General features: G+C 35.1%; 1 protein-coding gene and 1 pseudogene across 1 annotated transcript; both read right to left on the reverse strand.

The window, feature by feature from the left end:
• Positions 1-188: 188 nt before the first annotated feature.
• LOC120191978 (protein IMPAIRED IN BABA-INDUCED STERILITY 1-like) lies at positions 189-13104 on the reverse strand. The gene is made up of 5 exons (XM_039194831.1): positions 12997-13104; positions 11432-11714; positions 10806-11123; positions 10152-10379; positions 189-290 (listed from the first exon to the last, which is right to left on the reverse strand). Exons 2-5 carry the CDS (start codon positions 11600-11602, stop codon positions 189-191), a joined length of 819 nt encoding a protein of 272 aa, XP_039050762.1. The 5' UTR covers positions 11603-11714; positions 12997-13104.
• A 4931-nt stretch (positions 13105-18035) lies between these two features.
• On the reverse strand, positions 18036-20372 carry LOC120191911 (annotated as a pseudogene).
• Between the last annotated feature and the right edge of the window lie 1283 nt (positions 20373-21655).

Below are 21655 nucleotides of genomic sequence, written 5' to 3' on the forward strand. Positions count from 1 at the left end.
ATACCTAGCAAAATATATCTAATTTTGACAGGGCATCTAGCCAAAGGGGGGGGGGGGGGGAAGAATAAAAAATTTGCGAAAATATTGAGTGGAATGCAACAGTTTGATGCAGATGGACTTGACAAGGTTCCGGATTCCAGAAAGCTATCCGAGTTATCGTCTTCATTCAGCCATTTTTCAGAAAGTTCTTACCTCCTTGCCTCTTCACGATGTTTTGCATCTAACTCTTTGTTATGTGGATATACTGGCAAGCTTGATGGATCAAATGCGTAAGGCTTTGTCATGAAATACTATAAATTGTAAAATAAGAATCAGAATATTGCACTTGATGGAAATTAAGCTAATTCAAAGTATATGATCTGCACAATCATGCGTATAACTGATATATTAAGAACAACAAAAATGAGACAATTTCATAACAAACTTGTAACATCCTCCATGCCGGGTTAGTGATTAATTTGCAAAGTTTCAACATTTGGTGATTAAAGTAGAACAATTATATAGTTTAAAAAAAGGTTGGTAAATGAGATTAAGGTGAGGACCAAATGGTCATTTGCAAGGGGAATTTTAATTAAATAAAATGCTATGGGGTATATGAGAACACGTGTATTCCAGAACCTCCCATTTCTTCTCCCTTCTTCCTCATTTTCTTCTCTTCCTTCTCTCAACGTTGGGCTTGCATTTAAGGTAAGAATCTGAACTTGATAGTTTCTTTGATGTTTTATGATTGGAAATGAAAGCTTGGATGTTATATAAGCTAAAGGAAAGCTTATATGACATTAAACAACAAGATTAGGGTTTTAGAGATAGATTTGGAAAATGAGTTTATAGATGAGATTTGATATGGATGAGGTTTTGATGTTTGAATCAGAATTTTGACTTGTCAATAAGCTAATTAAGAAGTATGAGGGGTTAGAATTCAAATTAGAACATATTGGAATTTGAGTTGGATTCTTAAATGCTACATGGAGAATTAGATTTCTAAGTTTTAGAGGTATTTAATGGATAATAATTAGTTTAAGTGTATGAGAGCTAAGAGTAGTAAAGGGATTGAAATATGTATGTTTGAGTTGAATTAGATGATTTCGGGCTAAAATAGGATTTCTGGTTAGGGAATCGGTACCCATTCAAGGGGAACCGATACCCTTCAACGAATATGATTTCCAGAATGCTAGAGGGGAATCGGTACCCCCAGGGGGGAACCGATACCCCCTCATCGTATATGAATTCCAGATTGCTTAAGGGATCGATACCCCAGGGGGGGAACCGATTCCCCCATGAGAAAAGAAGAAGAAAGAAAAGAAAGCAAGACTAAGCTATTAATTCTTTTAATTAGTAAGCTATTAAAGCTTAATTTCAAGACACAGACGTCTGATGATCATCTTAAAAAAATTATGTTTATGTAGATACCGAGCCTACTCGAGTTCGGGAACAATCTACAAGTAGGATCGATCGAGGAAAGGCAAAGAAGTATAGGTGAGTGCATGCATAGCATGAATACAGTAGTATATTCAGTTCTAGACTTGTGATAAGTCTAGATTCCATATTTTGACACATGATTACATTCCATATTATGATACATGACATGAATTTGTATTAAATGTATTACATGACATGAATTCATCTTATATGTATTACATGACATGAATATGCAGAAAAGTTCTATGCACTATGTGATAAAAGTATGTAAATGATATGCCTATGTGTTAAAGGTATGGAAATACTATGTCTACGCGATATGAACTACGGGAAATGTATAAGCCCATGTTGTAGATGAGAACTATAGGTATAGTTGGCATGCCAAGGGTAGAGGGTATACTCGGTTCTTTAGGACATATGTATATCCTTTGGAACCTGTGTGAAGTCTTGAAAGACACATACTTGATCCATAGTTATGTATATGATCTTAAAGGATTCTACGTGGTCCTTATGGACAAAATTCTACGGGCACTTCGGTGCAATTCTACGGGCACTTCGGTGCAATTCTACGGGCACTTCGGTGCATTTATACGAGCTGTGGTGACAGCATAGTGCACAACCTCACATTACTCAAATACCTTAGGTTCTCAATATGCTATCATGGGCCAATAAACTTATTAATACTGAAATGAATGTTACAGTCATACGCTTACAGGTATGGATATTGTTAAAGTATACTACATTGATTAGTTACATGTTTGCATCTCATCTCATATGATCCTGACATATTCATTACAATACATTGCCTTATTATTGTTGCCTCACTAAGTCGATGACTTAGCGTGTGAGTGTTTCACACGTAGGATCCGAGGAAAATAGAAGAGACAGGTGAAGCAGCTTGACAGTATTACTCCTGCAACCATCAGATCAGAAGCAACTTATCAGTAGGTTTTTGTTATGTAAATAGCAGTTGGCATGTATTAAAGAGTTAAGTTGTGTATGCTCTGAATATTTTTGTAAACTTATATTACAGTATGTATTATTGTATTTCTTAATACAAGTCCCAATATTTTACTATTATTATTAAGAGGGTGTTTTAAAGTCAATGTAGTATCTCTGACTTATATCCGAGTCGGGTATGGGTTGGGGGTGTTACATTTAATGGTATCAGAGCTATGGTTTAGCCGATTCTAGGCATAAACCAGAGTCTATGGAGTCTTTAAATGGAATACATGCCAACAAATGGTGATAACTTCTGATCTGGTATAGTATGAGTATGCTGTTTTGCTAATAGAACAATGTGTATATTCTTATTAGATGTCCGGACATAATAGCTCCCGAAGTGAAGCGGGAGAAGATAGACATGCTGAAAGCAGTAATTCACCTGCCCTGGCCAGGCAAGGTGAAGAACAGGCATCTCAAGGAGTGCCTGTGCAAGATCAAGATACGTTCTTCAGAACGTTAGACGCTATTCTGACGCGTCTTCAACCTCCTGCTCCACTAACTCCACGAATTAATCTAGCAAAAGAATTGAGAAGTTTAGGAGCTCCCGAGTTTAAGGGAGAAGCTGATGAAGGTCCGGTGTCAGCGGATCTTTGGTTGAATGATTTGAAAATCATGTTAGATGGTCTCCACTGTTCCGAAGTGGAGAAATTAGATGGAGCTGTGTCTTTACTAAGGGGTCAGGCGAGGATATGGTGGACGAATGTCACCATGAGGATGTCAACCGACCAGTTGACTTGGTCTTTGTTTTTAGAAGAATTTAAAAGCAAGTACATTGGGGATCAGTTTATCCGCCAAATGAAGCAGGAATTTATGAGTTTGAAGCAGATGAGCCGCTCTGTGTATGAGTACGAATGTGAGTTTAATAAGCTGAGCAGGTTTGTAGCCGAGCTTGTGCCTACTGAGAAAGATGCTTGCGAATGGTTCGTGGAGGGCTTGCGCCCTAGGCTTAAGGAAATGTTGATAGTATTAAACTTGTCCTCGTTCCAGGAGGTGATCAATCGTGCAAAAGCTCTTGAAAGGGCTCAGAATGAAAGATTTGGGGACTCAAGGGTTCAGACATCAAAGAGGACGACTACTTATTCTGGTTCAACACCAACAAAAAGGGGAAGAGACTCGGGATTTCGATCACAAACTAGATCAGAATCAGTTGCATCGTCTGCTAGGGGAGCAAGTCAGGCAAGACCTAGACAGACGCAGTCAGTAGAATCTGGTGCTGGGAGATCTACTCCGGGTCAAAGGAAACATTGTGAGCACTGCGGGAAAAATCATTATGGGGAGTGTCGTATGGCAGCTGGGACTTGTTTTCGATGCGGGATGCTGGACATTTTGTCCGGGACTGTCCCTTGATGGTTGGGGAGCCGGCACCATCTGGAAGAGCTGGTTCTTTTCACAAAGAGGCCGAGGAAGAGGCAGAGGAAGGAACCCGTCTGAATTCTCTGCTCAACCTGAAGTTCGATCCACTGCTCGAGTATACAACCTAAAGACAAGTGAAGACCGTGATGACCCTGATATTATAGCAGGTACTTTCAGTTGTATGATAAATTGGTATTGGTACTGATTGATCCGGGTTCTAATTATTCTTATATTACAAGTAAGTTAGTAAAGGAGTTGGGGATTCCCTTAGAAGCTACGAGTAATGAGAATATAGTAACAACTCCGTTAGGCCAGAGTGCCCGGGTGAATAAAGTTTGTAAGGGGTGTCCCATAAAGATTCAGGGAATTGAATTCCCTGCTAATCTGATGGAATTACCCTTTGACGAGTTTGAAGTGATTCTGGGAATGGATCGGTTGTTTCGGTATTATGGAGATGTTAGTTGCAGATTGAAAAAGGTAACTCTGAAAAGTCCAGACGGAATAGAGATAAGTGTGAACAGTGAAAAGTTTAATCCGTTAGCAATGTAATATCAATGATGTCTGCCAAGAAATTATTGCTACAAGGATGTCAGGGTTTTCTGGCAAATGTGATTGATTCAAGAGCTCAAGAGAAAAAGTTAGAGGAAATTCCAATAGTTCGAGAGTTCCCTGATGTTTTTCCTGCTGAATTGCCAGGATTACCTCCGGATAGAGAGGTAGAATTCCAAATAGAAATAATGCCGGGAACAGCTCCGATTGCAATGGCACCTTATCGAATGGCTCCGAAAGAATTGCAAGAGTTAAAGCATCAATTACAAGAATTGCTAGAGAAGGGATTTATCCAACCAAGTGTATCGCCTTGGGGAGCTCCGGTGTTATTTGTTAAAAAGAAGGATGGATCAATGCGTCTTTGCATTGACTATCGACAGCTCAATAAGGTGACCATCAAGAACAAGTATCCCCTTCCGCGCATTGATGATTTGTTTGATCAACTAAAAGGAGCTTCGGTATTTTCAAAGATCGATCTACGTTCGGGTTATCATCAATTGAAGATCCAGGAGAAAGATACTCCGAAGACAGCTTTCAGAACGAGATATGGTCATTATGAATTCATAGTAATGCCATTCGGAGTAACGAATGCACCTGCTGCTTTCATGGATCTTATGAACAGGATTTTTCAGCCCTACTTGGACCAGTTTGTTGTTGTCTTTATTGATGACATACTGGTGTACTCGAAATCCCATGAAGAGCATAGCACACATCTGAAGATCGTCTTGCAAATTTTAAAAGATAAAAGTTGTATGCCAAATTGTCCAAATGTGAGTTCTGGTTAAGGGAAGTAATTTTCCTGGGGCATGTGATCTCGGCAGTTGGGATTAGAGTAGACCCTCAGAAAGTTAAAGCTATAATGGATTGGGAAGTTCCTAAGAATGTGTCTGAAGTTCGGAGTTTTCTGGGACTTGCCGGTTACTATCGAAGATTCGTTAAGAATTTTTCGATGATTGTGCTGCTGCTCTAACAAAGCTAATGAGAAAGAACGTACCATTTGTTTGGACTTCCGAATGTCAAGAAAGTTTCGAAGCTTTAAAGAGAATTCTGACGGAAACTCCGATATTGGTTCAACCGGAATTTGGCAAGAATTTTGTAGTATACAGTGACGCATCCCATAACGGGTTGGGGTGTGTACTAATGCAAGAAGGAAAAGTGGTAGCGTACGCATCGAGACAGTTGAAAACACATGAAAGGAATTACCCCACACATGATTTAGAAATGGCTGCGGTAGTATTCGCTCTCAGGATTTGGCGTCATTATCTTTATGGGGAACGTTGTTACTTATATACGGATCATAAGAGCCTGAAGTACCTGATGACTCAAAAAGAATTGAATTTGAGGCAACGTAGATGGGTAGAGTTCTTAAAGGACTACGATGTGATAATTGACTATCATCCCGGAAAGGCTAATGTGGTCGCAGATGCTCTGAGTAGAAAGACGTTTGCAGCTTTACGAGCTATGGATGCAAGATTATCTTTAACGGGAGACGGTGGTCTTTGTGCAGAATTAACCCTTAAACCAGCATGGTTGGAACGAATAGGAGAATTGCAAGGTAAAGATGAAATGTGTTTGAAAAGAATTGAGCAAGTAAAGAATCAAGAGATTAAAGACTTTGAGATTAAGTCAGATGGAAATATATATTGTAAAGGAAGAATTGTAATACCTGACAATGAAGACTTGAAGAAAGAAATATTAACAGAGGCTCATTGCAGTCCGTTAACGATGCACCCGGGTGGAACCAAGATGTATATGGATTTGAAGGATCGATTTTGGTGGTCAGGGATGAAGCGAAGCATCACAGAATTTGTGTCTAAATGTTTGATATGTCAACAAGTCAAAGCCGAACATCAAGTTCCATCAGGATTATTGCAACCGCTTTTAATTCCTCAATGGAAGTGGGAAAATGTTACGATGGATTTTGTTTCGGGGTTACCCTTGACTCCGAACAAAGAGAATCAATCTGGGTAATTGTTGATCGATTAACTAAGTCAGCGCATTTCCTCCCTGTTAGAACGGATTTCTCTATGGAAAAGTATGCAGAGCTGTATATTAGAGAAGTTATTAGATTGCATGGAGTACATGTTTCCATAGTCTCTGATCGGGACCCTCGATTCACTTCTAGATTCTGGAAATCTTTGCATGGAGCGTTGGGGACTCGTTTAAACTTTAGTACGGCTTTTCATCCTCAGACTGATGGGCAATCAGAGAGAACTATTCAGATATTGGAAGACATGTTGAGAGCGTGCGTAATGGAATTTAAAGGATCATGGGAAAAGTATTTACCGCTGGCAGAGTTCGCTTACAACAATAGTTATCATTCGAGTATCAAGATGGCTCCCTATGAAGCATTATATGGAAGAAAATGTCGTACTCCATTAAATTGGTATGAACTCAAAGACCGAAGTGTTCTTGGTCCGGATTTAATTCAAGATGTAGAACAAAAAGTTCGAGAAATTCAGCATAACCTCAAAGTGGCCTCTGATCGGCAAAAGTCCTATTCTGATCTTAAAAGGAAAGAAATTGAATTTCAAGTTGGAGATAAGGTGTTTTTAAAAGTGTCTCCATGGAAGAAGGTGTTGAGATTTGGTCGGAAAGGAAAATTGAGTCCTCGGTTTATTGGACCATATGAGATTGTAAAGAGAGTAGGACCTGTAGCATATCAGCTAGTTTTACCCCCTGAGATGGAAAAGATACATGATGTTTTTCACGTTTCAATGCTTCGAAGATATAGATCTGACCCTTCTCATATCGTGACACCAGAAGAGATTGAGTTCGTCCTGACTTGACTTATGAGGAAGAACCGATTCAAATTTTAGCCCATGAAGTTAAGCAATTGAGGAACAAGACCATTCCTTTGGTCAAAGTGTTGTGGAGGAATCACAGAGTAGAAGAAGCACCGTGGGAGCGTGAAGAGGATATGCGACATCAATACCCTCATTTGTTCGTGCAATGAAAATTCGAGGACGAATTTTCTTAAGGGGGAGAGATTTGTAACATCCTCCATGCCGGGTTAGTGATTAATTTGCAAAGTTTCAACATTTGGTGATTAAAGTAGAACAATTATATAGTTTAAAAATAAAGGTTGGTAAATATGAGATTAAGGTGAGGACCAAATGTCATTTGCAAGGGGAATTTTTAATTAAATAAATGCTATGGGTATATGAGAACACGTGTATTCCAGAACCTCCCATTTCTTTCCCTTCTTCCTCATTTTCTTCTCTTCCTTCTCTCAACGTTGGGCTTGCATTTAAGGTAAGAATCTGAACTTGATAGTTTCTTTGATGTTTTATGATTGGAAATGAAAGCTTGGATGTTATATAAGCTAAAGGAAAGCTTATATGACATTAAAACAACAAGATTAGGGTTTTAGAGATAGATTTGGAAAATGAGTTTATAGATGAGATTTTGATATGGATGAGGTTTTGATGTTTGAATCAGAATTTTGACTTGTCAATAAGCTAATTAAGAGTATGAGGGGTTAGAATTCAAATTAGAACATATTGGAATTTGAGTTGGATTCTTAAATGCTACATGGAGAATTAGATTTCTAAGTTTTAGAGGTATTTAATGGATAATAATTAGTTTAAGTAAGTGTATGAGAGCTAAGAGTAGTAAAGGGATTGAAATATGTATGTTTGAGTTGAAATTAGATGATTTTCGGGCTAAAAATAGGATTTCTGGGTTAGGGGAATCGGTACCCATTCAAGGGGAACCGATACCCCTTCAACGAATATGATTTCCAGAATGCTAGAGGGGAATCGGTACCCCCAGGGGGAACCGATACCCCCTCATCGTATATGAATTCCAGATTGCTTAAGGGGAATCGATACCCCAGGGGGGGAACCGATTCCCCCATGAGAAAAAGAAGAAGAAAGAAAAGAAAGCAAGACTAAGCTATTAATTCTTTTAATTAGTAAGCTATTAAAGCTTAATTTCAAGACACAGACGTCTGATGATCATCTTAAAAAATTATGTTTATGTAGATACCGAGCCTACTCGAGTTCGGGAACAATCTACAAGTAGGATCGATCGAGGAAAAGGCAAAGAAGTATAGGTGAGTGCATATGCATAGCATGAATACAGTAGTATATCAGTTCTAGACTTGTGATAAGTCTAGATTCCATATTTTGACACATGATTACATTCCATATTATGATACATGACATGAATTTGTATTAAATGTATTACATGACATGAATTCATCTTATATGTATTACATGACATGAATATGCAGAAAAGTTCTATGCACTATGTGATAAAAGTATGTAAATGATATGCCTATGTGTTAAAGGTATGGAAATACTATGTCTACGCGATATGAACTACGGGAAATGTATAAGCCCATGTTATGTAGATGAGAACTATAGGTATAGTTGGCATGCCAAGGGTAGAGGGTATACTCGGTTCTTTAGGACATATGTATATCCTTTGGAACATGTGTGAAGTCTTGAAAGACACATACTTGATCCATAGTATATGTATATGATTCTTAAAGGATTCTACGTGGTCCTTATGGACAAAATTCTACGGGCACTTCGGTGCAATTCTACGGGCACTTCGGTGCAATTCTACGGGCACTTCGGTGCATTTATACGAGCTGTGGTGACAGCATAGTGCACAACCTCACATTACTCAAATACCTTAGGTTCTCAATATGCTATCATGGGCCAATAAACTTATTAATACTGAATAATGAATGTTACAGTCATACGCTTACAGGTATGGATATTGTTAAAGTATACTACATTGATTAGTTACATGTTTGCATCTCATCTCATATGATCCTGACATATTCATTACAATACATTGCCTTATTATTGTTGCCTCACTAAGTCGATGACTTAGCGTGTGAGTGTTTCACACGTAGGATCCGAGGAAAATAGAAGAGACAGGTGAAGCAGCTTGACAGTATTACTCCTGCAACCATCAGATCAGAAGCAACTTATCAATAGGTTATTTTGTTATGTAAATAGCAGTTGGCATGTAATTAAAGAGTTAAGTTGTGTATGCTCTGAATATTTTTGTAAACTTATATTACAGTATGTATATTATTGTATTTTCTTAATACAAGTCCCAATATTTTACTATTATTTATTAAGAGGGTGTTTTAAAGTCAATGTAGTATCTCTGACTCATATCCGGGTCGGGTATGGGTTGGGGGTGTTACAAAACTACTTCACATGCGGAGTTTATTAAAGATTTTAATAGGTCTTTTTCACATTAGTTTAGTTTGTTCAGTTCAGCCTTTACAATACCCTCTCTACATATGCCTTATACAATTTATAATGGATCCTTAACATGGTATCAGAGTTCGGGTTGTTTGTTGCTACACTACGGATTAATGCTACACAATGTTAACATAAGAACAGTGGAGACACATTTTTTAAACAGAAGTAAGCCTAAACGATCCACTGCTGCTTAACAATAACAAGAAGTGCAAATTCTCCATCCATTACATACCAGAAACCATCTACTGCTAGAACTGAAATCACCATAATACGTCTAGTGTCCATGTCAGTCAAAGTAGCAGCATAGACACAAATGGGGTTATCATGTATCCCTGCTTCAGTGTTCCCCGATTTGTTAAAATAATCGGTTATTTATTCCCACAAGATTTCTTGTCTATGTCGTACGAGGCCCTTTGTTTCGGTGGTTAGCACAGGGCCTACATATAGGATGTTTTAGTTAGTCTAAAGCTTTTAATTAAATTTGGTATTTGTGGTAGCATACAATTCAAGTTGGGGGTGCTACACCTAAAGTCAATTAATATCACGTTAGATGTTTGTGATATGAGAAATGATCATGGTGCCAGGCATAATTACCTCTGAAGCAAGAGCCGAGGAAGCAGTGTCACGCTTGTATGGCTCCACTGAAAGCAAAGTTTCTATTAGGTTCACAGCAGTAACCGGTAAATCTTTAAAAGTGTCCCGGAGACTACTATCATAAGGTTGTTGTGGCTTGAATATAGTTGCATGAGGTAATCTGGCTTTTTTCCAGTAATCATCTGGTGGGGATCCACAGAGCTTGAAAATCTTATGCAATTGTTCAACCTGTACAAGAACACCATAAACAAGAAATCATCTCAAGGACCACCAGTAAACAACGAAGCAATTGAAGTGAAGCAATTGAAGTGAAGCAATGGTCATCAGATAAAGCACTCTTGTATAGAATTTTTGAATTAAACTACAAAGATTGGTACAGTAGCACCAGGAAACAATCTCAAAAGAAATACTATATAAACAAATACATAAGACTGGCATTTCCAGAGTTGTCTTTCGGCAGCAAAACTGATTCATTGTATACGAGGAATTAATTACTCTAGAGGCTCATCTCATTCTCAGTAATACAAGTCATTTCCAATGAAACCGATCTTTGTTTTCTTTTTAAAAGATCCATAAATATTCTTTGTTGAGATTCGAAATTTAAACCACTAAGACAAATATCCCATAAAAGGTGTACTTTAGCAAGGTGCTTACCTCTGTTCTGCCTTGAAGGATAGGTTTCCTGAGGAGAAGTTCAGAGAATACACAGCCAACACTCCAAAGATCCACAGCTGCAGTATAATCTGTAGAACCCAACAAAAGTTCTGGGGGACGATGCCATAAGGTTACAACACGACTTGTTAATGGTTGCCTGCACCCAGAACCATAGAACTTCGGCAAACCAAAATCAGCCATTTTTAGGATTCCTTCATTATTTACAAGGAGATTTGATCCTTTAATGTCCCGGTGAATTATACCCCGTGAATGGCAGTGGTCAAGTCCAGATAACAACTGCTTCATATAGCATTTAATCTACAAAACAAAATCATTTTCATTGTTAAAGATGCATCTTTCTATCCATTTAAGGCATGTGAATGTATCACTAGTTTTCTCACGTTATAATGCATTCATCTTTGAGTTTCTGGGGAAAAAACATTCAGGTTTTTGTATTCCGAATACGTATATACTGCAATTTGCATTCCAAGGACTATTGATTCAATCCAATATAATGAGCTAAATGTATATGTGGAGAAGAAAAACATATAATTAATATGTCTTCAATATACATGCCTTTGTAGAACATTAGACTGACCTTAGACACAGAGGCAAGGGGAACAAACCTGTGGCTCGCTGAACTTAATGTCAGGACAAGACAAAAGTCCAGTGATATCATGTTCCATGTACTCAAACACAAGGTATAAGCTACACGACATTCGGGAAGTAACTATCCCATCCAATTTTATGATGTTTGGATGGTCAAGCCTTCGAAGAATCAGTATCTCCCTTGCCATGAATCGGACACTCAGGCTCAAAATTGTCGAACCGCACCTTCTTTAGTGCAACTATCCTTCCACTCTCAATATCTCGAGCTCGGAAAACAGTGCTATACGTACCTTGTCCTATCCGTTTAACCAGTTGAAATGGTACAAGATCATTAGATCAAATATCAGGAATGGTGTGGAATATCAAGACCATGTTGAACAATTTGAAGATCGAAAAAAAATGGAAATAAATGAATAAACCATGCCGCACTCACACTTGTATATATTCGATTAGTATATATGCGGACAAGACTAATAAGTTGTGATTCTCTAAATGTACCTTAAATGTTAAAAGCTATGTCGCCCTCAGTCTATTTTCCTTACGGGATCGCAATTCGTTAGGTCCCTAAAATTCGGTACGAGGGATAGACTCATTATCGTTTCTTAGGTTGTTATTTTATTTTTCTACATCAAATTTTATAAGTAACTAGAAATAGTAGGAATAAAATAAAAGCAATTAAAACTTCCTTAATAACTTAAATAACACATAAAAAAGTAAGGATTTAAACAGATATTTACCCTTAACCAGAAACACGAAAATGAAGAAAAACCAAAACGATTGCGTTTTGCTTAATATATATATATATAAGCCAAAACAAGCTTATTTTCATTTTATTTCATTTCTCAGTTTTGAGAGAGAGAAAGAGAGGGAGATACAATCGGCGCCTAGATTTTGGTGGGTTTTCCGTCGCGTCATCGACGGCGTCACCGTACGCCGGTATCGGAATTAAAAGAGAGATGTTACTCGAAGCGTTTCCTCACCCTTGTTTCAGATCCAATGTTAGTTTCTCCTAAAAATGGGTCTATCAAAGTAGATCTACGAAGAAAGCTTCAACTTTTTTCGTCTCCGACGATTTTGGAACGACCTGGAAAGCATTCGTACCACATTTTAGATCGCAGAGTACAGTACGTAGATCGTGGGCTATTGAGCGATTTATGTAACTATGGACATAGATATGCCAACAAGCTACTGGTCTAGTGAAAACTTGTACTGTGAGTTCAAGTGTCGGCATGTTGTCTATAGGGTGAGCAAAATTCGATTCGGTTTAAGAAAATGACTCAACTTGAACTTCACACATTCAACTCAGCTCGATCGGATACTCACCCCTAATTGTCCGGATTTGATCCCTATGAAATCGCTTCCACTTAGAGTGTAATGTAAGCTTTGATTTTTCCAAAGTGCAAGAGATATTTGTAAATAATGGTAGTTTTCACGAAAGTGAAACTACAGTGCTATAGGCATCAAGAAAATAACTAAATAAAAGAATTTAAATGGAAAATAATGATAATTATAAAAAGCCAAACAATTTTCTGACAAAATTTAATGGAAAATTCGAAATAAAAAGGAAGAAGAAAATCCAAACCTTCTCAAGCTTCTGATAAGAGTCAGCTTTGAGTGGAACCCAACCGTGGATAGCTTCACCGGCGACGGCACTGAGCCAAGCAGGCCACTCGGCTGCCACGTGTTCACCCTATATGTACTTCTGTAAATTCCCCAACCTCAAACTCGCCCGACCCGACTCACCCAAGTCGCTCCCACTCAGTCCGTACGCACTACCCAAATCACTCATACCCCCATTATAACTACTCTTTTTTTCGTCTTACTGCCGCTGCTCCGCTTCTTCCCGAGCTCCGATAACACGACCCGATACCGACCCGAATCGGCCCCGGAGTTACATGCGGCACCTGCATTGTCACGTAAAGATCCGGAGTGGTCGAAAGCAGGCGTCACCGAAACCGTCTGCTTCGAACTCACACAACCCATCAATGGTTATTTATCATGTGATGAAAAACACAAAGACCCCCCCTCCCCAAGTTTTTCCTCCTTTTTTGCTTTTTTGGCGCCAACCCGACCCGAATAAATAATCAACAAACACTCTAGAAGCTCAGCTGTGAACTGAATTTCACTCTTTCAGCTTCTTTAAAAAGAAGGGAAAACGAAAAGATCAAAAAACGGTAGCATGGAATATATATGCATATCTGTAAATGTTTGATTTGGTAGCAACAATGGCAGAAGAAAATGTAAGGAGAAAGGGCATATTCTAATGGGGTTTTCAAACAAAATAATCTGAAGCTACCGAAATCAACGGAAAGATTGAAATGGGAAGGAAAGCAAGTAGAAAAAAATGGGATTATTCAAATGAAAATATTAGGGAAATTAATGGGGGAAAATAGAGAGAAGAGAATATTTTGTTCCCGCATTCTTTTGTTGGGGAGTTCATATTCTTTGTTCTTGGTTTCTTTGTCTGTGAAAAAAGCCAAAAAAATATATTTGATTTTGATCTCTATTTTAATGAAATTTGTATGATTCTCTGTTTGTATCTAACCATATCCACCATGTATGATTTCAAATGATAGCAGGCAGGGGTCACATTCTTCTCAACTTTTTATCTTGTTTCATTTAAACACTAATATTTTTTTAACTTCGCAAACAACAAAATCACATAAAAAAAATCTAGGAAAAGCATGATTCTTAATCTATCTGGGAGGGGTCACATTCTTCTCAACTTTTTATCTTGTTTCATTTAAACACTATCATTTTTTTTTTAAAATGAGGTCATACCCTGCACCATCATTTGTCTATTTCTTTAATATCCCAACTGTTGTCCATGCTCCACTAATTACCCACTCATGCTACACCCATGCCTTGTAAAATAAAAGAGATTCCATCAGTAAACAATTAAGGTGGAGGCAGCGTATTATGGACAGCAAAGGAGAACAATATTAAATGGGAGCTCTCGACCAAAAAACAGAAAACACAGAAAGAAAAAGAGGCTCATCAACAAGGTCGGAAAGCAAAAAACGAGAGCAAAAACTGGAGATACAAACATAACCAAAAGCAGGGGTAGGGAGGAGGAGAGAACAAAAAAAAAAAGATTGTAAGTGTGGAGAAAAACAGGGTTCCCCATCTCATTTCTTTTACACAGTCAATGTAATCAAGGGAGTTTTTCCTCTCAATTTTTTCTGAGCAATACGAAAGAAGCAATTTTCGGTATTACGCATATTCTTTTACACGGTTTGCATGTTTATAATTATGTCTATTTATTTTAAGTGCGTTTAATTTTAGTCCTAGTGTTAATTTCTTTAATTTTCGTTGTTTAGACATTAGGATTCTATATTTTTACATGTTAGTCATGTAGGTTGTTTTGTAATTTTTCCATTTTTTATGCCTGATTTTAATTTTTTTGGGTTAATTTCGTTTAGGTCCTTAGGTTGTGCGTGTTTTGTATTTTAGTCAATAGTCTATTCGCTTCTATTTTATTTCGAATTAAGCTTTAATTTTTTATTTATTTTAATTTAACCATTTTCATGTTTAATTTTAGCATAGTAATTTAACATTTATGCAATTATGTCCCCGAACTTCGATTCGATTTTTGATATTGACATAATTAAATAAGTTAAATAGAGCTTCCATTTTAGCTTAGATTTCAAACTGGTCTTTAAATTTAGGGGATAATTCGAGTTGGCTCTCGCGTAAACGCTCGAGGGACCACTTCGGTTATTCGATTCAATAATTAATTAAAATAAAAAAGAATTAATATTTGAGCCTACATTTTTAGGTTTGAACCCCTAGATTCTTTAATTTTCATAATTTGACACCGTAAGCTAGAAAAAGCCTTAATTTATTTTAGAATAATTAGGATTAAATAAAATTTTGTTTGATTGCATTGTTTTTTAAAACTTAAGGCACTGTTCACTTATTATTGGCCAAAATTTATTCTTGAATTTTAAGTTATTTTTTAAGGGCCCTTATCTCTTATTTTGCCTATGACCCTTAAAATGTCAGGATCGGCCCTGATAGCATGAAAAATTGGTTGGCATTCAACTACAAGCGTCTTTCTTTAATTTTAGGATAAATTATACGTTTAATATATAAACTATTACCTTTTTGTTTTATTACCTAAACTTTCATTTTTTTTAAATCTTACCTAATGTTTATTTTTTATTTCAATTTGATATCTATCGTTAAAAATGAAGTGACATTTTTTCAATAATAACATAGTATTATTTTATGGTGATACGTCAACATCACTGTTAAGTTTTTAATGGCAGGGTACCAAAATGAAATATAAACTAAACGTTTAGTATGACTTTAAAAAATTATAAAGTTTAGGTACCAAAATAAAATAAAAATAATAATTTAACTACTAAATGTATAGTTTACCTTCAAATTTATGGGGAATATTTAATTTTTTTTATTTGAAATATTTGTGGTTTTATTTATTCATGATAGTTGGGTTGTTGTTGACTATATCAAGCCTTTGTATTTCGAAATTTTTAAATATTTTAAAATGTTGAATTAAGATCTACTTTATATATACACACTATTTAAACTTTAGAGTTAATTGCACATAATGTCCTAAAATTATGACCCCAATCGTAAATTGGTTCTTACATTTTAGAATATTTTATATCACCCCTTAAATTAAGATTCATACTCTAAATTATCCCAAAGCTTTGAAATATTCTATATCAAATCTTAAATTATTTGTATCATTTCATTTTGATCCTTATGTTAATGTCTCGTTAACTCTACTAGTTTTTGAAGATCCTAATAATTGAACTCGTAACTTCCTAAAATATTTAATTTATTTCTAAAAGTACTGAAAATTGAACACATGGCTTTCTAAAAATTTAATTTTTGTTAAGATCGCGATACCTTTTTTTATAACATCAAGAATTAAATTTCTAGGGTCTTCAAAAATAGATTATTATTTGTAACTAGTAAAGCTAACGAAAAGTTAACAGAATGATTAAAATGGGATAATACTAATAGTTTGAGGATCGATACAGGATGTTTTAAATCTTAGGGACTACTTTATAATGGTTAGAGTTTAGGAATTGAAATAAAATATTTTAAAGTTTAATGATCAATTTAGAATGAATATCATAATTTAGAGGCATCTTATACAATTATCTATAAACTTTAAATATTTTTTCGCAGTTCACACTTTGTAATTCGAGAAATTAAAAATATTCGTAATTTTTTTTTGTTTTATAAATTATAACAACCTAAGTCATCTTACTTCATCTCATATCAGACTTGTCAAATGATTTAACTCTTGTACGAACTAAGCTACCTTAATGGTTAAAGGGGTGATTATTATCTATAGAAGTAAAGGTTTGAGCACCAAAAATTACAAAGGTGTTTGAGCTTTCATTGAATTTTTTTAAAACATATACTATTTGTAATCGCATTAGATTAATAAAAAAATATTTAACTCTTGAATAAACGTCTATTATGTAAGAGCATAAAATTTGATAACGGGTATGAAGCCTTTCAATCATTCATGTAAGTTGGACCGAAAAATTAACTGAAAATAGGTATATAAGTGACCCATCAAGCAGTCTTAGTAGTTAAATGGAATGTTATTTTTTCTTATAATATTGGGTTTAAGTAGTTGCATCTGTAATATATGTGTACTATGTCAATGATTAAAAACGATTATGAACAAATACTACCCTTATTATCACTCCAAATTAGTAGTTAAATGGAATGTTTTGGAATGCTATTTTTTGTTATTAATAAATAACAACACATCTATGTCATTTATTTGTAACATGTAAAACATTAAAACCATTTAAATATTTATGTGATCATATTGTTAAAATTGAAAGTATAATGGTCATATCAACACCAAGACATAATCAAATAGTCATTTAAGTAGTTTACCCAAAAATAAATTATGGTTAAATGGTCTAAGGAACTTACCCTTTTAAGAGAGAGATGTACATATACATGACCTTATCTAAATATTTTTTGTATTCTTTTTTATTATTTATTATTTCAGTACACCCCTATTTTCTTTTGAGCAAAATATCATGTAAAATTATAGAATTAATTATGAACGGAGCCTAAATCGAGCTTGAATTAATCAATTACAAATATGGATATAATCATTTATCAAACCTTTAAACCCTAAGATAATCATTGAGCACCAGTGGAGCAAGATGATAGAATCATAGCCAACTTTAAAAAGTTCCTACTCCGATAAAAGAGAGATAGAGAACCCTATATCGGGAGCGACAATGACTGTTATTTTCCGACAAGGCGAAAGAGAATGTGAAAGGAAGAAAGATAAAGGGAAATGAGAAACAATTAGTCATTGGATGAAACTAAAGGCTGTAGGCGAAGACGAAACTGGGAATGATAGAAACAAGAGCAATCAGTATTCAGTAGCGGCCAGGCCAGCCACGCGATCAGTAGTGGCCAGCCACACGATCAGTAGCGGTCCAAGATTGTTCAACTAGGTTTTCATATATTTGAAAGATTGCACCTACATATTTACGATCGTCAAACAAAATGGCTTCAATGGAAAAGGAAAAGCCAGTAGAATAGGTTACCTACTTCAGTTCAAGCAAAATGAAGAATCGAAGCGACATAGAGGATAACCAAGGCCTGTAAAAGAGAAACAGTTTTAACACAGCACAACAAATAACTATTAATGGTGTTTTTTTCGTATCCATGCCAAACCTTAAAAAAAAAAAAAAAAGTGATCCAAACAGCATTTATACTCCCAAATCTTGGAGAGGCAAACTATTCAAAGTTCTTAACAAAAATCTTTAAATTTAAGTTTTGCAATAACAGGCAGCAAATCATCAATCTCAAACTACTTTGGACCAATGTCCTTGGGTGCACAAATCTGCTCCTCCCCCATCGCGGACATCACAGAGACAACAAGGTCTTTTCCCTCCGCAAAACCTTCCTTGATCTGCAGTCAAGAAAAAAAAGGTATTATCGCCTATCGGATGCAAGTTCGTACGGGATATGAAGAAGCGTTAATACAAAATATAACTTCCGTCTTCCTGAGGCAATGACACACCCACGGATTCATGGATGGAACAGGTATCAATCCTAATATACACACCACAACGGGAAATATTGAGAAATGCAACCGTTTAAGTACACAGTGCAAAAGAGATGCAGGCGTATAAGCACACAGTGCAAGAGAGATGCAATCGTATACATACAGTACAAAAGAGAAACACAAGCGTATAAGTACACAGTGCAAAAGAGAAACACAATCATATAAGTACACAGTGCAAAAGAGAAACACAAGCGTATAAGTACACAGTGTTAAAGAGAAACACAATCATATAAGTACACAGTGCAAAAGAGATGCAAAATCCAGCAGTTATGATAAGAAACAAAAGAACAAACAATTTCAGCTGGTTCAAACATGCTAAAAGGATTATAAACACCCAATGAAATTCAGGATTCAATCAGGATGCTTGTGTCAAGAGGCTGGGAAATCAAAAGAAGATAAGTTTGAAATCAGTAAAACATAAAACTTGTTCTTTAATACAAAAACTAGAAATTAGTAATGGCATAAGCCTCCCTCGTGCGGTCAAAGGGAACGAATCGCACTGCACTAAGAAAATATGATAATAATAGCTAACTGCCAACCTTAGACAGAATCGCAGAACAAAGAAATTAGCTTTTTTAGAACTCAAATCAGTAACACAAATAAAACGAAAAAAGCTACTTCATTAAAAAGGAACAATATAAAAAACATGAGTCAAAAGATAGTTGACTTGTCTCAACAAGCTCTCATCAGTCGAGAGCCTCAGATCATCCTTAGCGTCTCCGCTATTAGTAAGCAAGCTCACCTGAAATATTTAACTAGTTTAGGAGAAACAAAAACACAAAATAAAAAAGAACATCAAGCAAAAAGTAGGCAAAATGAACTTACAAACCCATCCTCAGAGATGTCAATCAACTGGTAGTCAATACGATTGACATGTGGAACCTATCAGAAACAAACAAAATTATCCATTAACACAATTCAATTACATAACAGATTAAAGTTAAAACCAGAATAAGAACAATCCATACATCACAATTGTGGGAAGAAGGAACCGACGAAGTGACACTTAGCGTGTCCATGTTTCCCAGTCTTGGAGGTGGAAACTTCAACAACCTGTCAAATTCCCAATGCTATGTGAGAAAGTTAGCTAAATTTTCAAAATCTAACCTTTGCAAATCATTATCACCCAAATCAAAATAACAATCGTAGGGTCCAAATCAACAGTCAGCACAAAATTATTGTATGCCATATCATCAGTTTGCTCATCATCAGAAGAATCATTCAAAATTTATAGTTTCTTAATAATCACAGTCAGCACTAATAGATCACAAGCCATATCATCAACTTGTTCATCATCAGAAGAATCATTCAAAAATCATAAATTTCTCAATACTAAAGACTCTAAATGTTTGCTCTTTTGTTTTGGGTGCTTTTGCTTTAACGAAAGCTACAACAAAGCAAAAGAAAAAACAATAAAAAAGCAAAATCAAATCCAATTCCAATTCCATTAAACGAAAAACGTTACTTTTCACTTCATCAAAAAAAAAAAGAGTAAAAATCCACGAAAAATATAGATTTCAACTACCCAACCACTGAAATAACTAAAAGAAACAGATCTGAACCATCAGAATCTCAAATCTCAATGCAAATTACAAAAAACAAAACAAAAAACCAAAATCCAAAAGATAATTCCAAGATCATTTTTACGGTAATATCATAGAGATCGTTCAAAAATAAAGACGATACCTTGCAAGGACGGTTCTTGATGACGATGTAGCCGTTCTTGCGGATGGTACCGGCTTGTTGGGGGTAGGTTTTGGAGGCGCCGGCGTCGGCCTTGGACTCAAAATGGTGCTCTTCGTCCGACATTATTAACTCTCTGTTGTTTGCTTTCTGGGATTTGGCCGAGGAAGAATGGGGAAATAGTAGAGTAAACGTTGTGTGTTTTTAATTAATCACTTGTATTGATATATTAATAGATTAATTCAAATCAATTACTGCAAAAATGACTTAATTTATTATATTAGTAAATGTCAGAATTAAACACTAACTCCAACTAGTTATTGGTAAATGTGTGTGTTTTTAATTATAATATAGTATACGATTTTTTTGTATGCTTATTTTCGAAAGGTTTAATTATGATTTGAGTCCCTTTAATCTTTATCCTAGGTGTTTGACTTAGAATTAAACTCTAATTCGTAATATTGTTAATTTTTTTAAATTTAATTTATTTATGTTAAATTTAAATATAAGTTATCCATTATATTTTGATTTTTTAAATTATAAATTTGAATGTCCGAATTTAATTGAAGTTTATTGATATTATTAGAGTTTCTCACATTTATGACGTGGAACATATTTTATATAAAAATAATTACAAAAAATTATTTATGATCATATGCTTAATTCTAAATTGATGTTTTTTTATGTTATTAAAACTTTGTTTAATAGTATGAAAACATAAGAAATATATATTTTTAATAATATTATGAAATAATTGCATAATATATCCTCAAATTACAACCCTCTTCTAAATTAATCCATAGACTTTAAAATACTCTATATCAATCTTTAAATCATTGATATTATTCTATTTTGATTTGTTAGTTAATATTTTTTTAACTTTATTAATTAAAGAATTAATATGTTTTTAGGAGGTCATGAGTTTAATTTTCAAGACTTTTAAAAATATATTAAGTTTTTTTAAATCAATAAAATTAAAGACACATTAATAGAATACTCAAAACAAAATGATATTGATAGTTTGAAAACTGAAATAGAATATTTAAAAATATAAAAAACTAGTTTAAAATAAAAATTAATATATAATATTTTAAAATGTAAGAACTAATTTAAAATTGTAACTCTTAGACAATTAGCTCTAATATTTTTTTTTAATTTACTCTTAGTTGATGCCAAAGTGACATGTAATACTAATTTATAATATAACCCCCTAAACCCGACTTGGATGTTATGCCCAAATCTAGATGGTTACATATCTTATTCAAAAATTTATTTTCATATTTAAAATAACATTTAAATCTATATACATTATAATATGAAATTAGTCATAAGAAAAGTTCATACGATAAACGTCTATATATCAATATATATATGTATCAGAAAAACTGTATAAAATATATACATAGCAAAATACCGGTAGTACAAATATATCGAGACGGTTAACAAAAATGTATATAAAGATATATAGTCA

This window comes from Hibiscus syriacus, unplaced genomic scaffold (genome assembly GCF_006381635.1).
Source record: "Hibiscus syriacus cultivar Baekdansim isolate YM2019G1 unplaced genomic scaffold, ASM638163v2 tig00116971_pilon, whole genome shotgun sequence".
In the NCBI taxonomy this organism is placed as follows: domain Eukaryota; kingdom Viridiplantae; phylum Streptophyta; class Magnoliopsida; order Malvales; family Malvaceae; genus Hibiscus; species Hibiscus syriacus.